The sequence below is a fragment of the Zootoca vivipara genome, chromosome 7, assembly GCF_963506605.1.
Source record: "Zootoca vivipara chromosome 7, rZooViv1.1, whole genome shotgun sequence".
NCBI lineage: Eukaryota > Metazoa > Chordata > Lepidosauria > Squamata > Lacertidae > Zootoca > Zootoca vivipara.
In genome coordinates this window covers 74,527,756-74,545,323 of record NC_083282.1, presented here as the reverse complement: position 1 = coordinate 74,545,323, position 17,568 = coordinate 74,527,756, and the positions used below count along the sequence as shown (strand labels likewise).

General features: G+C 42.3%; 1 protein-coding gene across 1 annotated transcript in view; it reads left to right on the top strand.

Annotated features, from left to right (window-relative positions):
- STK4 (serine/threonine kinase 4) overlaps positions 1 to 15,737 on the top strand; it is a 77,678-nt gene extending 61,941 nt beyond the window's left edge. Inside the window, exon 11 of the mRNA XM_035122210.2 lies at positions 7,685 to 15,737. Within this exon, the coding sequence (XP_034978101.1) occupies positions 7,685 to 7,843 (159 nt within the window). The 3' untranslated portion in view covers positions 7,844 to 15,737. The remainder of the gene's footprint in view (positions 1 to 7,684) is intronic.
- Positions 15,738 to 17,568: the final 1,831 nt, after the last annotated feature.

Below are 17,568 nucleotides of genomic sequence, written 5' to 3'. Positions count from 1 at the left end.
GAAGTGTGCATGCACACGAAAGCTCATACCAAAATAAAAACTTAGTTGGTCTTTAAGGTGCTACTGAAGGAATTTTTTTATTTTACTTCGATCCAGACCAACACGGCTACCTACCTGTAACATAAAAATAAGAAGCTTTTCTAGCTTCTGATACACCAGGCATCCCCAAACTTCGGCCCTCCAGATGTTTTGGACTACAATTCCCCTCTTCCCTGACCACTGGTCCTGTAAGCTAGGGATCATGGGAGTTGTAGGCCAAAACATCTGGAGGGCCGCAGTTTGGGGATGCCTGTGATAGACCAATGCACATGGGGGTTGGGGTTTGCAGTCATTATCTACATAAACCAGTAATTCCAGAGTTTTTCATTCTGGACTTAATGGGTCACTCTATGAAGTTGTAAACAAATGACTTTGCCATTGTTTAGTCTAGGATTTTGAACTTTATTTTAAATGGTATGTTTGGAAATGCCAGTGCCATTCAGCCTGGTTCTGGAGAGCCTGCAAATGTTCTCTTTCCAGCAATACTTTGTCTTGACCATAGGTCATTGCTCTGCTACTTTACGAAACCCCACAAATGCATAGGCATTGGATTACTTTGTGCATGTTAACCTTTTCCCAGCAGTTAAGGGCCCTGAAATGGGAAATTATTTCCTATCTTTGGCTTATATTATAGCAAGTCTCTTCCTGGAAATTGAAATCTGCCCATTCCATCTTGCGGCAACAACCATGTAGCTGTTATAAAATGGTCCCAGAGGTCAAAAGAGGGGCACAGTGTTATAAAGTTATTGAGCAATGTGCCCTTGAGAGTATGAACTGTGACTAATGTGTCTGCTTTGCTGTGTTATGTATTTCCCTTCACTGTTCCAGTTTCATTTAGATTCAGTAAAGCTCAGTGTTCTACTGGCACGTTACTGTGACAGATGAAAGACTATTTTAAATGCAGAAATCAAGAAAGAAAATTGACATAGACTACCTGGGTCAAAATCTCAAGGATGTTTCTTATGTGTTTGGTGCAAATAAAAATACATGCTGTAGAGCTCGCCTGCTGGGCCAAGGGGATTCAAGATGGCACTTCACCTTGTTCTCTAAGGCTGTGTTCTTCAGCCTTTGGTCCAATGATGATGATGTACTACAACCCGAATCATCCCTGACCACTAGCGAAGCTGGCTGGGGACGATGGGAGTTGTAGTCTAGCAGCATCTGCAGACCCACACTCAAGCACAGCTCTGCAGGCATGCTTGCACAATTGTGTCCTTCTGTCCCCTTCTTTTCAAACTTATGGAAGAGTGTAGTGATGTCCATAAGCATGCAAAGTTTGTATTGCCCTACCCTGTAATTCTTGGGGACAGCGGGTGGCGCTGTGGGTTAAACCACAGAACCTAGGGCTTGCCGATCAGAAGGCCGGCTGTTCGAATCCCCGCAACGGGGTGAGCTCCCATTGTTTGGTCGCAGCTCCTGCCAACCTACCCCTGTTTCTCATATTTTAAGACATACCCATAAAATAAGCCATAGCAGGATTTTTAAGCATTCAAGGAATATAAGCCATACCCCGAAAATAAGACATAGTGATAGGTGCAGCAGCAATGCCGACCGTGGCAGGAGGAGGAGGAAAAAAATAAGACATCCCTTGAAAATAAGCCATAGTGGGGTTTTTTGAGGAAAAAATAAATATAAGACATGTCTTATAATATGAGAAACACGGTAGCAGTTCGAAAACACATCAAAGTGCAGGTAGATAAATAGGTACTGCTACAGTGGGAAGGTAAACAGCGTTTCCGTGTGCTGCTCTGGTTTGCCAGAAGCGGCTTTGTCATGCTGGCCACATGACTTGGAAGCTGTACGCCGGCTCCCTCGGCCAATAACATGAGATGAGCGCCGCAACCCCAGAGTTGGGCACAACTGGACCTAATGGTCAGGGGTACCTTTACCTTTACCCTGTAATTCTATAGCATTCTGTACATAGGCTGCAGAATAAGTAGAAATGGATTGTTTTGAGACTGATGTGTGTAAGTGAAGGCTTGTTAATGGCCCACATTACTGTTTAAAATTCATCAGAATTCAATTTCTCAGACTGCCTGCTTGACTTGACCAACTGGGCTCTTAAACCTTTTATTTAATGACACTGGTTTTTGTTTTTTTTAAAAAAAACTTTTCCCCCTCCAGGCTTTACCTCAGTTGTTGTATTCATTTGAACACATATGGTAATAGCAAAGAAATTATAAAAATTAAAGTAACAACAATGGTGTTGGGTGTTCAAATATTGCTGATAGCAAAAGTGTTGAGGAGAGCTAGCTCAAAAGGAAATGAACCAGTTCAATTTTGAGCGCAGTACAGTACTAAGAAGTGTCAGCGAACAGAATGCACATAACTACAGTACTGAAAGATAACCTCCTAATGTACTAATTTAGTCACTGTGCTCTGCAGGCAAGGGACTCCTGCAGTTACCATTTTATCAGAAGGTCCATTCTGTGAAATACCGGTACACAGCAATCAGACCTTTAGTGTCGTGGCTCCTATTTTTTGGAATTCCCTCCCCTTGAATATTAGACAAGAACTGTTTCTGTTATCTTTTTGGCACCTAACTTGATCACCTTCCTCCTTCAACAAGCCTTTTAACTTGAGATCTTTCCTAGTCTGCATCTGTACTGGAATAGTTTTAAAGATGTTTTTATCGCTGCTTCCTTGTCTCCCTGGGCTCCTTTGGGAAGAAGGGCAAGATGCAAATAAATAGCACAAATAACACAGAGTGAGTGCACACACAGAAATGCAAAGGATTTGCATGGGTTCATTAATTTCATACTGTGAACTAGTGGGGATATAAGCCAGTCACAGAATGTAGTGGAGATAAATTGTGGGATGGGGCTGCCTTTTGTATCAGGATAACAGCCTTTATCAGGAAAGTTGTGCTATTTCCAAGATTGTGAAGTGCTACCCTTCACACAGGTGAGAGGGGTATCTCTGTAGCACGTAAAAGTCCTATTCCCCTCCCCTCTAGCATACACTTTCCTGGGCTGTTAAGGGACCTGTTGGTCTATATCAGGCATGTCCAAAATCCGTTTGGGGAGCCTAATCCAGCCCATTGGTCAATTTAATCCAGCCCCTGTGGCAGCATACGCCCTGGGGTAAAATTGTAAAAAAAAAAAAAAAGCTCAACAGCTTCAATCCTAAAAAAAAGCTCATCAACATTGGTTGGCCCTCTCACATGTTCACTTCATCAAATCTGGCCCTCTTTGAAAAAAGTTTGGGCACCCCTGGTCTATATGCACCTCCCAAATGACTGTCCACCAGCAGCCATCTGACAGTCAGGGAGCCTAAGGTTGGAGCATGCGGGTATGATGGGCATAAATATGCCATGGTTGGGAGGGGAAGAAAAACAATTACCATCAATTATGATGATAAATCTTAATTCTTTAGATCCTAAAGGCATAAGATTCCCTCTTCTCATGCAGGCACTATAGCTAAGGATGGGTTGTGCCCTCCCAACCTATTTTTACTTTGTCTTTCCATATCTATTAAAAAGTACTAATTGGCAGGCATGCCTTAATACACACAGGGAGAGGATATTGGACCTCCTGCCCTTTAGCTTGTGGTGTATTTTTGGATACTTTTGACACACAATCACTGCCAAAAGCTTCAAGGGCGTACTCAATTGATCTAAAGTTTATTCATGAACGGTGCTAACTGCAGTACCCACACTCTCATTTCTGAGCATGTAGACAGTCTGTCTCCACTTAAGCAGCAGTGTAAGCATTTATATAAAGTATTAATTTTGAGGATTTGTATACTGAATTATTTCACTTTTTGTGTTTAATGTCAGTTGGAGTGCTGTAAGATTCTGTCTTGTCTTATGAAATGATATAGGTAAAGGGACCCCTGACCATTAGGTCCAGTCGTGACCGACTCTGGGGTTGCGCGTTCATCTCGCATTATTGGCCGAGGGAGCCGGCGTATAGCTTCCAGGTCATGTGGCCAGCATGACAAAGCCGCTTCTGGCAAACCAGAGCAGCACATGGAAACGCCATTTACCTTCCCGCTATAGCGGTTCCTATTTATCTACTTGCATTTTGATGTGCTTTCGAACTGCTAGGTTGGCAGGCGCTGCGACCAAGCAATGGGAGCTCACCCCGTCACAGGGATTCGAACCGCCGACCTTCTGATCAGCAAGCCCTAGGCTCAGTGGTTTAGCCCACAGCGCCATCTGGGTCCCTTATGAAATGATATAACCAAGTATCAAATCCATATTTTATTATTATTTAACATGGAATTTAAAATCTCGCTCCCAAGTGCAATGTAGTTTTTTACCTTTAAAAATGTTTTTGTATACTATAAAACTGCTGACTTGGCAATAAAACTTGCATAGATTTTTTTCCTCAGGCAATTGTAATATCGGTAGTTCTCATGACCATTGTATTATAGACTAAACAAGAATAATTTTTCTTACACTAAATGGGACGGTTGTTATTAAATTTCTGTGTGTGCATAAATGCTGAGTGGAGAATCCATGGCTTTCCAGATGTTGTTAAACTACAACTCCCATGAGCCCCAGTTAGCATGACCATTGACCTGAGGTAATGGGAGGATGGTGTGTTCAATATCCCCTGCTGCAGAACCAACACCAGTAGAAGCCATGCAGCTGTTGGAAGAACAATCACACTTGTTGTCCGTGTAGAGCTGGCTTCTTTGTTGGCAGTGGGAAAGTTACTGCATAGCATGGATTATGTATTGGTGCAGAAATAACATGGGTAGTGACAAAGCTACCTTAATAACTTCACAGCTATCCATAATGGTTTGGGGAAGGACATTGATTTTATCAGATATTCAAGGTATATACACCATTGAGAACTTAAATAATGTGACTCTTGGTGTATGGAGTGGTACAAAAAGTATACAGTACTGTACTTGAAACAGAGAAGGGCTGGTTGTGCAGTGAAAATGTGGAGAGTGAGATCTCCCCCCTCCTTGCACTTGGAACCTTTGACATGTCCGTGTTCAATGCAATCAGTGAAATAGTCTCCCTTCTCCTCCTACCTGTCACTGAGAGCCAGAGTGCTGCACTGGCTAGAGTGCTGAACTTAGAACAGGTGGACGAGGGATCAAATTCTGCTCAACTGCAAAGCGCACTGGGTCTCCATGCCCTGCCCCTTCCTCCCCTGACCTGTCACATGTTGAGTGTAAGGCTCTGCATATTCAGCTCAACATGACCAGAATCCTCCTTCAAACCTGTACACTGAATGTGCAAATGCCAGGAAGGAGGGTGGGACTGGCATAAATGGGAGACCTGGGGGTGGAACCAGAATGTGCGCCTTCTACAAATCACACATTCAAAGAAGGCTTCTTCCTATACACATACCACCTGTAAAAACTCTCAAGGCAGGATTCCTTTAAAATAATCCTCTGGCAAAATAAACAAAAACTGGAAATCTTTGTCCTATGTCTTGAAACACTCAGGACGGCCTCTTAGAGATTCAGAAGAACTCTAAGGCTTGAAGAAAATTCTATAAAACATCTGGTAGTCATTTAATGGTTAGGGCTGACTGATCTCTTTATATACACCCTCAGCACTGAATTAATTTTTTCTGTCTTTACTGTTATACTTTATTATATTCTTTCAGCTCCTAAGGGCTGAACATTGAACAATAACCTTCTTTAAAACAGATGTTATACAATTAGCATAGAATTGTAGCAGGTCCCATACATCAACTCAAAGGGCTGTCAGCTAAAGCTGTGTTAATGTGCATGCATAATGCATCTGATGGGAGAAGTGCTTTCCCCCCCTAATGAACAACTTCCTTACAAGATAGGCAAAAATCTGTAACCTCTTGTAGTTATTTCCCTTGTGCAATAATACTCTATGCATTATTGAAAAGTTTTAAAGCAGTTGCTAGTGGTGGAGGAGGGGAGAAGAATTTACCTTGCAAATAATGACGATAATGAAATTCCACAAAGTCATGCTTCATTACTGTTTACAACTTTTGGGGTGTCTTCTGTAGGACCCTGTAGGACCAGGAGGGTTTAGAGCATGATCCACAGTACTACTTTACAGTGCTGATGTGATGAAAATCGTCACATCTCTGTGTTAACTAAGGCAAGCTTCAGACATTCCTGGCTGCTAGATATTACACAGCCCAGAAGCCATACACTGGTACTGTCTTGTTTCTGGTCTGAACTAATTGGAACAAGGCCAGGCACTGCTTAAAAGGAAACACCCCCTCTCTCATTGGAGTCCTAATAGTTTCAGCCACCAGCTTGTTTGGTGATGAAAGATTGTATTCATTCCCTGCCATCTAATCTAGTAATCTCTGGGGTTTTGGTCCAAGCAGAAGATTGGGAACACTGAATTGGGCTAACAAATTATGTGGATGTCCACTACTTGGTAGCAAAAGGCACAGCAGATTATTACTTGTGGTGGGAAGTGGGTTGAGCATGAGACTCAACCCACATTGGGCAAAAGATTCCTGTATAGCAGGGGTGAATCTCCATATCCCGGTATACAAAGACAGTGCTCAACATGGAGTCAAGTGAGATTTATTGTTGACTAAATGCTAATGAAAAATTGCTGCTGGTGATTCAGACTAGAGTGAGGGAGAGTGGATTTAAATCCCCACTCGTGTGGCGCTCACTTGGGGCCATGTGCTCTCACTTCCATGTGCCTCACAGGATTGTGGGGATAAATGGGTGGGTGGGAACCATGTGTGCTGCCTTGAGCTCTTTGGAGGAAAGGTGGGGTATAAATCTCTTTAAAATATACACCTCACGTGTCAAAGCCCCAAGGTAAAGAGGTGTGTCTTCAGCATGTGCCAAAAACTGTATAGTAAAGCTGCCAGATGCACCTCTGGGGAAGGAGTCCCACAGTTTATGGGGCTGCCGCAAAGAATGCTGTTTCACAGGCTACACACACCAAACATCTGAGGGCGGTGGAACCATATTCAAGGAACAGACTTACAGTGGCTGAATTGAGAATGTTCACCCTTCTATAGCAAATGTGTAACTGTACATAATATTGCAAATGGTTTTCTTCCTACGTCAAATACTTTATTCATTTATTTTTTTAAAAGGTTTAAACTCCATTTTCTCACTCCATTGAAGTCAGGTAGAAGCACAGTGTCATCTGTATTTTGTGTATTTAAAGGTTTGTGGATCTGTTTTGTGTATCTGATGAAGTGTGCATGCACACGAAAGCTCATACCAAAATAAAAACTTAGTTGGTCTTTAAGGTGCTACTGAAGGAATTCTTTTATTTTGTTTCGACTCAGACCAACACGGCTACCTACCTGTAAGTGGATCTGTTTTGTTACATAAAAAGCTTTGAGTTTCTGGAGCCCGAGGCTTGGGACATCCCTTAAGAGGAATCCTTCTCAAGATACGCTGTTTCTAGTTCTGGAGGGTTGGGGCAACTCTCCAGAACGGCGTGGAAGTTGGTGCAGGGAACAACTGCAAGGAGAAGGGATTAATTATAATTACCTTTCACCAGAAATGGAAAGGCAACTCAGGATCTGAGCCAAAGTTTCTTTGTACCGGTAGCCTTTGTCAGTAAATTTAATGGGATTCAGAATTGTTACTCTTAAAGTAAAGCCCTTTTACTTTATTGCTCAGAAGAAGCAGAGTAAATTTCCCAGCACAGGCCCTTTGTTAAGCTCCAGGTTTTCTGCTGTTGCAAGTTCACTGCTTTTGTGTTTTTCTTCAGCTGAGAAACTGGACTGTTGAAGAACTTCAAAGAAGACTCGGGGCACTTGACCCCATGATGGAGCAGGAGATAGAAGAAGTTCGCCAAAGGTATCAGTCGAAACGGCAGCCTATTCTTGATGCCATTGAAGCAAAGAAGAGACGCCAGCAGAACTTCTAAGGAAAGCCTGCCAGTAGAATCCATCATCCCTAACAATAAACTGTGTTTCTATGACTACTGTGTAGGTGGATTTCTATTTTAAATGGTCCGGTTTTCACATGACACTAGGCCAAACCATAGCTTAGCATGAACAAATTCCCAGAGAGGAGATGGTGGCTGTGTTCCTACTCTGGTCAATCTGCTGGGCTGCACCGAGCAAAGCCATGATTTGTCCTCTGAACCCAGTCTTGTGATTTAGCTCTCACAGACAAACCACATGCTATAACCAAGGTTTGTCCTATGATTTGGAGAGAGCTAAGCCATGAGCCCAGGTTCAGAGGACGCACTAAATCAAATCGCAGCTTAACTCAATGCAGTGCAACAGCAACATGACCAGGGAGGAGCAAAATGCCTGCTTTGTGTTAAGCCATGGCCTGGCCTAGCGTTGTGTGCAAACGATGGCAATGTGTTAGCAAAGCAAGCCAGTGGCTGCTTCCTCCACTTACTGTAGCACCTTTTCAAACTCAGGAATGCCATTATGTGAGTCCTCATGAACAGATTATGCTTGTGTTTCAGTGTTAGATGTGTTCTGAATAGATTGCATGTTGCTTCAGAAAAGTCCTGTTACTTTTGGAGCATATGGAGGAACAGTTGGAAACAGACTAAAAGAATGTTGGTGCTCAGATGGCCAGTTAGTCTCTCAGGCCTGTTTTCTGCCTTGTGGGTTTATCTCATACTATGGTGTAAGGCTGCCTTGTTGGTTCATGAAGAAAACAAAGTAGTTAAAACACTTGTCTTTTATTGGATGCACTTAGGTTGGACTGCAAGGATGCAAACGTATGCTTCTTTTTGTGAAACTCCTAAGTGCTTGTGAAACCAGAAACCTTGCACACTTGTCTGTTCGCCTAATTTGGCCCAATAAAAGATGCATAGCTTAACTTCCGTATCTTCTTTATGCAGCAACCACTTTGTATTAAACTGCTCCCTCTTTAAACTTCCCCCTGTTACTGTTTAATGGTACTCTGGAAATAGGTTTTTAAAACAAAAGTGATTCACTGGCAAAAATATGCAACCTGCTTCAGCGTTTGAAAAGGAATATAAACTCTTTTTGTCCCTTCCAAAAGCCTCTAAAAGTCCCATGCCTTACATTCCCCCTTTTAAAGCATTGAATTTCAGGCTTATATTTATATCCTTTCCACTGTTTATGAGTGAATGCGGATAACGTTTGAGTGATTTCTTGGTATTTTTTAAATATATTAATGTGAAACCAACCCATCACTCAAGAGAACGTGAATCCTACTTTGTATTTCTTCAGAATTCCTTGCAGCAGAGGAATGTCAAAGTACTTGCAACTCAGGAAATTAGGAACTCTCTTGAGATAATGAGAGGTTTGAAATATTTAAGGAATTGTGAATGTTTATGGGCTTTGCTATTTTGAGCTTAATTTGTTTGAGGCTTGCAATATTAGTTTTGAATTTTAAACTAGAACGTGTTTTTCTGTTTATTTGGAAAGGTTAAGAATGTCAGTTAAGATTAAAATAACAATCTGTTGGCTCAAAAGAATAATTTCAAAATGCCCTTTTAGAAAAAGCTTGATGTGTCAAGCTTAATAAAGCAATTTCATTCATTTCTAAGCAGCGGGATTCCTGCTAAAATAAAGTGTGCGAGAGTCTGATGCTCTGTGCAGTTCTCACTTGTTGCTGTTGGATTTGCACAAGAGAAATTTATGATGGAATGTGCCTGTGATTATTGGCCTCCCCAGGTTTCACAAGTATCAGAACACAATGACCAAGCTCTGTAAAAAGGCCTGTTGCTTCAACGTGTGAATTAAGGGAGCACGAGAGTCTTCCAGTCCAACAGCAGCCCCACTGTGCCTCATAAATTGCTCCTCAGAGGGTCCCATGACCTTCAGAGGGTGCATAGGAAGTGGGTAGCTAAAATGTCACATTTGTGACTGGAAGGCGACATGCCTGTTGCATCCTATGGCCGTTAATGCTGTGCTCTAGTTGCACCGTAGGCCATGCATTATTTTGCATGTGGTGAGTGTGACCTGAATCAAGTTTACGTTTCATGAGCTAGTGGGGAATGGTGAAGTCATCCAAGCCCTTTCTGCTGCTGAAGGAAGTTTGTCATCATTATAAGCAGAGCCCAAGCTCTTTTCAAAAATATAGGGAAGCATTGCTGTTAAGACTACCTGCTGCAGAGCAGTAGTTTGATTGCCAGTGTTTCTTTTTCTAACGACCTGGCCAAGGATATATTAGGCTTAGCCCGGATCAGGGATGGGGAGCCTCTGGCCCCTCCACATGTTGTTGTGACTCCCAACACGCAAGGACGCTGGGAGCCAGTGCCCAGGGATGATGGGAGTTGTAGTCCAGTAGCAGCTGGAGGGCCACAGGTTCCCCATCACTGCCCTGGAGGGGGGGAAGCCCTACCTGCAGATATTAGCAAACCAGTTGTACAAGTTCAGTGACAGAAAGAGAAGTATTAAAATAAATCAAAGTAATTATGTTCCCTGTAAAGCCATGCTGATCAGCTACTCTTCAAGTATGTACAGTTTGCAACGCAAGCTAACCTTTTGAAAGACTCGTCTTTGTTAATGGTTCTAGCAAATAGAAATCTGCCATGAAAGGCTAGAAAGCCAGTCATTTGCAATTTAACTATGGAGGTGCAAGCAAAGGGGTAAAGTGAGGGGATGCTACCTGCAGCAGAAATGTACTTCATTTACTGCGCAAGTAAATTTATTTTGCACACACACCCCCATCTACTGTTTCCTTGCTTTAAATGCAATTTCCGACTGTGTGAATCAGGTGGGAGGACCTTTCTCAGTAATCTGTGAAGCCAGATGGCTGCTAAAGTGGGTGCCTTGTGCCTCTGGCTATGATGCCTACCCCACAGTATGACACATTCAGGTATTTAGGTGACTAACTTGCTCTCACATAAAGGAGATGGTCCTTTAGCTGGGAATCTTTACCTTTACAATATGTGCCATGGTAGCAGGGAAATACATGTGTTTGGGATGTCTTGTCTGCAACCAGCCAGGCTCTTAACGAGTCTCCTAATATTACTATTTTTGTTGTGGAAGCAAGTGAACGAAAAGCACAGCAGTCTCAGTAACATAGTCTTCACCTCTTCTCTCCCCCCCCCCCCCCGGCACCATCTAAAAGATATGAGAATGAATTGCTGGATTCCTGCTATTGTAGTTCAGCACACCAGCAAGCCATCTTCAGTAAATTCAGCCTAATCAAAGACTCCAGCTCTCATTTTGAATTCTTCTACAGGAATATATCACTTCATCTATCACCCAGATTGTAATTTTAGGGACTTCTTCTGAAAGAATGCTGTCCAGAGCAAAACAGTGTTTAAAGCAAGGTATTCATATACTTATGAAATCTCATTCTTATGGTTGATGGGTCCATAAACACAGCTTGAAGCATTCCCGATAAGCTGCCATCTTTTCTTCCCACCACCCTAAATCAAATGTTTGTTGTCGGTTCTGTGAGAGACTTAAATGTGAAGTTAGTCGCTTTAATGTTTTGTAATGAAGTTAGCACATCATACCCAATGTAACTTGAAATTTCTCTTTTGTAGAGATTTGTCTGGTTTGTACATATTAGAAACCTTAGTTTGTATATGTATGAAAGCAACTTTTTTATTACATGTTCCTTTTGAGTATGATACAGGAAGTTCTTTGTTTTGAGTTTTAAACACCTTGCCTTATTTGTTTAATAGAACAAAATAAACTGTTCCAATAAAAAGAAGTTTGGTTTTTATGGTTTACCAGTAAAAGATACAGATGTGATCTAAGTGTATGATAACTGATGTTTCCACGGAACAGGATCTACTGGAAGATATTGGGATGATTTGCAGTACATTTGCAGAGTTTGTTGATTCTCAGTTGTTTAATGATAGGAGCAAGAGTAACAAAATTGATCTACTGAAATGAGGAAAGCTTGGAATGACCAGGGGTGAATGTTTTTGTGAAAGGACTGTGAGTTCCAATTAGTTCCAGTACTGAAAACAAAATTCCTCAGTTCAAGATAGTTTAAGGCTAAAGCTGTGTTTCTTGCACTTATTTCTAATTGGTAGATTCTAATTGGAGATCCTGCAAGCCTTAAGTCTATTACCACCTAGTGACTAAAATGTGCATTGACACTTGCCATACAATATGTATGTCTACTCAGAAGTAAGTCTCACTGACTTCAGTGAGGCCTACTCACAGATAAGTGTGTATCAAAATCTATACAGTTGTACCTTGGATCCCGAACACTGCAAACCCGTATTCCGGTTTGCAAATGTTCTTTGGAACCCAAACATCTGACACGGCTTCTTTGGCTTCTGATTGGCTGCAGGAGTTTCCTGCAGCTAGTCAGAAGCCATGCCTTGGTTTCCGAATGTTTTGGAAGTCGAATGGACTTCCAGAATGGATTCCATTAGACTTCCAAGGTACCACTGTATCTCGGTCCATGTTCATTACCTTAACTTCTCAATGGAAGGCTCACTTGTGTTCCAGGAGGATGGATTCAAAGACTGTCAAGAAGACATTCCAGAGCTCTTTCCCATTTGACTTTATTGCAGCTAGTTTGCAAGGAGCAATTCAAGGACACTGTCAGTCAGCATCTGAGCAGCCAGCCAGCAACTAAATACCTCCAAAGAAAAACTGGGAAGAGAGAGAGGCATGCTTGCATGTTCTGGTGTGTCAGGATGTGAATGAGAGCAAAGCATTTCTAGACCAAACATCTCACCAAAACAGCCTCCAGCTTCAACTGTGCTTTGCTGAACAAAAAGACCTGCAGGCATTTGAAGATTGTTTTGTGCAAACTATTGGGTTGTAGCAATCTGCAAAATTGGCAGGCATTAGCCATATGAATAGGGAGACCATGCATACAGAGGGCAGTCTTCTATTTGAAGGGCCATCAGAGGACAGACATCTCCTTGAATACATCTTCTGGTTGAAGTGTTGCCCATTCCAAGGCTGGTTCAAAGATACAGAACTCTTGTAAGGAGAGAGCAGCAGGCAAGGCAGGATTGAGGTGTTTGGGAGTTGTGGTGCAATTCCCCATATAGGGTCTCCTTCTCCCAGAAGCAGAACACATGGAATAAGGTATCACAAAATAAGTCATGTAGTGTTTTTTTAAAAAGTTACAGCATAATCTTTTGTGGACTAACAAAAAATTATTGGACCTGTAGAGGCTCAAAAATTTCATCGAACTTGATTTGAAAAACCTCTTGAGCATGTGTAGTTTCACGTTTTAAAATCACTTTCACTTAAGTCATTGTTTTTGCTAACTTCATCCCTTGGGCCGGTCACCAACTCTCAGCCTGGTCTACTGCCCATGGCTGTTGTGGAGATATATAGGGAGCAATTTGTGCTTGTAGGCATCAAATTTTTGTTCCTTGAACCAGTGTTGCATTTTTGTACTATGAAGCACCGTGTTTTAATGTTCCCTTCTGCCCAAATTAGCACAGCTAATTGGCTTCAACCAATCTTAATCTGGCCTGTTGCACATTCTAGATGCATAAATCCTGCTTGCGTTTGATGGTGCTTGCTCCCAAAGTAGTGTGTACAGAGGACTGATTCCTAAGGAGCTATTTTAGGCCAGTAACCACTGGGGATGGAAGGCTAAGGAAAGCAGGACCAGTCCTGCGCCCTCCTTGAATGCTTTTGCCTGGCTGGAGACATGCACACCCCTTTGTTTTTTTGTGTGTGGCGGTAACATAGCTTACTATACAAAGTTAAGAGTCACACCTGTTGCTGCAAACTCTCTTTTCCTCTGACCCCACCTACCACTGGCATGCATGGAAGGTTTCACCATGAGGGAATGAGAACTGAAAAATACCCTTTCTTCCTAAGCTAGATTTGCTTTTTTAAAGCCCACAGCAATTGTGCAGATCAATGCTTAATACGTTATTGAAAATGGAGCCAGCCAACTACAATTTGGCTTGACTAGACTGCAATTCATTCTCCTATACATCTCTGGCTTCTGCACGAGTGCATGGTAGGGGAAAGTGGCAGCAAGAAAAATGACCGTGGGGGACAAGAAGCCCCGTGTCTATCAACCCAGTGGATCTTACTGGAGCAGAGGAGTCTTGCTTTTAAGGGTCTCTGAAAAGCGCTCTGCCTTTCTTGAACTCCGCTTGGTTTCACAGTGCAAAGCCGTAACGCAGCGCCATGGTCCTCTATTAAAGTGCAGCGGCCAGAATTGCAGCTTCTGTGACTGGAAGATGGCGTGCTAATGGATCTTTGGAAAGACAATAATGTAAAATGTATTAAACCCCTGCCCGCTCAGTGGCATCAAGGAGTGAAGCATATATTCTCCTTGTGGCAAGAAGGACCTAGGGCACTTAAAAGAGTGTGGAATTAAAGTAGACAAGGTTCTAAATAAAAACACTTAAGATGGCAGGCGGGGAATCCTTAAAGCAGGGATGGAGAAGCTCTACAGATACAGCTGGACTGTAGTTCCCATCATTCCTGATCGATGGCCAAGCTACATGGGTGTGATGGGAGGAGGCTTAACAGCTTCTGGAGGAACCATCCCTGGCTTTAAAGCGTGTCTCCCTTAAGAGTTGACCTTAAGCCAGGAGTGAGTAGAGGCTGATCTAGAGCTTCTAGACAGAAAACATTTCAGAATCAGTCTAGGCTCATCCAGCTGTTGTCTCCAGGATTCAGTTTGTACCTTTCAGCACAAGATTTCCCAAACTTGGGTCTCCAGCTGTTTTAGGACTACAAATCCCATCATCCCTAGCTATCAGGACCAGTCATCAAGGATGATGGGAATCCAGCTGTTTTCGGACTACAGTTCCCAAGTTTGGGAAGCCCTGTGATCTTTTGGATGAAGGGCGGTATGCAAATTAATTAATTATGCCATTTCTATGCTTGTTTCCCTCCTACACACACACACACACACACACACACACACACACACACACACACACACACACATTGATTGCTTGGAGAACTTAATTGCAAAATTCCAATTTTGAAGGATGGTTGTGTTTCTATTCTTCTATTGTTCCAGAAAGTACACATTTGATAGATTTTCCTTTAAATGCAAACTGAATCAAATCTCTCCTCCACCCCTAGTCCTCCCTCTCTCATGGATATATGAAGATGCCTTATTGACAAAAAGTGTGAGTTTTAATGGAGAAAAGTCAGTATTGCAGGAGATATGCCAGCTTCCACATTTAATAAGCACAGGGGGTGGGGTGGGGGGAATTTCACTTTCAAGAAATCAGTTCCTCTAACCAGAGGCATTTTCTGTTCCTTTGACAGTTTCTTGGTAGGAAGTTACTTGTATCGTGCTTTGCAGAGCCCCTGTAGGGGATAAAGGATAGACTGGCATTGATGATTGAATCTCCTCTGTCAAGTTAGAATCTCCTGGACCTATGGATTTTAATTCCCACAATGCCTAAAAGGCATCCATTTTTAATAACGGCAAAGAAACCGGTGCCAGAAGGGATATATTTCTTATTTGTGTTTATTAGTATTGAGACTTTCATGACAGATGCTGAAATTGCATTCCATTTAATATCAAGAGGAGGAACGTTCTGTAACTTAAAAGAGAGCACCTTGCTTTGAGGTGATCAGCAGAAAGCGAGCTCATTCATCTACCAAATATGAGTTTCACTGAGGGTAGACAGCTTCTGTTCTCTTCCTCATGCCTACAAAAGTCATACCAACACTGGGTTGCCAACTTTTCAAGGCGCCCCTGCAGCTATGCTTTTAGAGGTGGTTTGATCTGTGGCAACTGGAAGAGGGTTAAATCTTATCTTGATGTTACTTTTAAAAACCCTTCATTTGTTAATTTCTACAGATCAAAGAACTCCTAGAGGGTGTCTGGGGGTCTGGCTCCACCAACCTGTCAAAGTGGCCTTTGTGGGTAGGGGGGAGGTCAGGGTCTAAGCCACTGACTGGATCCAGTTCCCCAGCCCTGGTTAAAAGAAGAAGAAGAAACCTCCTCCATCTACATGGAAAAGCCAAGTTCAGCAAGTTCAAGGGTGAGTCCCTTGGCCCTGTTGGCCGATGGCCATCTAGACCAGGCATTGAAGCTTTAAAATTGTACCACATTGAACCAACTTAATTTGCAGTTTCTAAAACAATACATGGACTCCAATGTAGCTACCCTTTGGAAATTAGACATCTCCACTAATTCTATTATTAGGTTTTTAAATAAAGTGAACAGGTTATTTAACTGGCTAGAATTACACCACAGCCAGCTGTTTCAGCATTTTGTATTTAAATATAGTTCTTCTAATTTTAGGTTGAGATAGCTGGTTCCCACAGGCTGGAACTAACTGCACTTGGATGAGTTATTTCTTTAAAAGAATAAAAGTGAGGGTCACAAATGACTGGATATTTCCTTCCACTCCTTGTTCTGACAGTTCAAATCACTATTTTATTCTATTTTTAAGGGTGTTCAAGTGCAGTGGAGGACAGGGGCCCCTCGACTGATGGGAGCTGTAGTTCTGCAACATCTGGAGGACCACTTTTGACCTAAGTAGACTGGGAGATGGATAATGCTTCCTCGGGGCAAGAGGCACTGTTGTCCATACTTATAATGGCAGGCTCACTTTCATAAACCTTGACCTAAAAAGGAAATAAGACCAGCGTTCTTACAGGAGGGATGGGGAACCCATGACCCTCCAGATGTTGAATTGCAGCTCTCATTATACCCAACATCTTGCTGGCTGGGTCTGAGGCCAGCAGATCTCTATAATAGACCGCCATCCAAATATGGCTGCAATCCTAAGCACACTTACTTGAGACTATGCCTCTGTAAACTCAACAGGACTTACTTATTCTGCCTAAATATATATATATGATTGCTCTGTACGTCTGTTCTCTCCTCCACTGTGGACATCAGTCCAGGGTTTTTCTCCCTCATCCATACCCTTTCCCTCTCAACATTTGGCTTGATGGAGGGTTTTGGAGGACTCAAAATCTTGCTCATAATTTTGGGTGGTCTGAACGAAAGAACTGTGCAATGGGATTTTGAAATGCTTCCAACATGCCAACCAACAAACCTTCCCAAGCTTTCCCAGTGTAAAAGTGGAGACGAACAAGAAAATGATATTCATTGATGGGTCACTAAGATCTTTAATAAAATATACCATATGCATCTCATGCATAAATATAAAATTACTATTGTACATGCTTTTTGATGATCTTGTTGCATAACAGTTTTCCTTAGCATATTTAACTGGCATCTAATATCAAGTACATTTTGCTACCCAACTATATTGAGGAGCAAATGGGTACTCCCGTATTCAAGTATCTGTAGCATCCTTCTTCAGCAATTACTTCTCACAACAATGAGCAAAGTCTGGACCATGAATGACCCCATTTGCTTCTTAAGAATGGAAGACGGTGGCTCTGATGTTCATGGCTAATGTAATGTCCATGACTGTGTTTCTCTTGGAGCCAGCATGAGGTGTGATCTGATGTATTGCACTGTAGTCTCTTGGCTTGAAAGGAATGGGGCAAAACAGCTGGTTTCAAGACTGTTTCTTTAAAACCGAGCTATACGAAAGGTGGTTAAACACTTTACACATACAGATATTTTTTTTAAGTGCCCAGTTCCCTCTTTAGGTGAGTAGGGTTGGTGTTTCTACACGTAGGAATAGGCATTTGCACGTACATTAAGCAAAACATGAATTCAGAAACTTTACACACCATCTTATGAACATGTATGGTGACCAGGGCTCATCTCTATGCTCTGAAATCTTTCCTTGCTGCTTTGGACAATCAG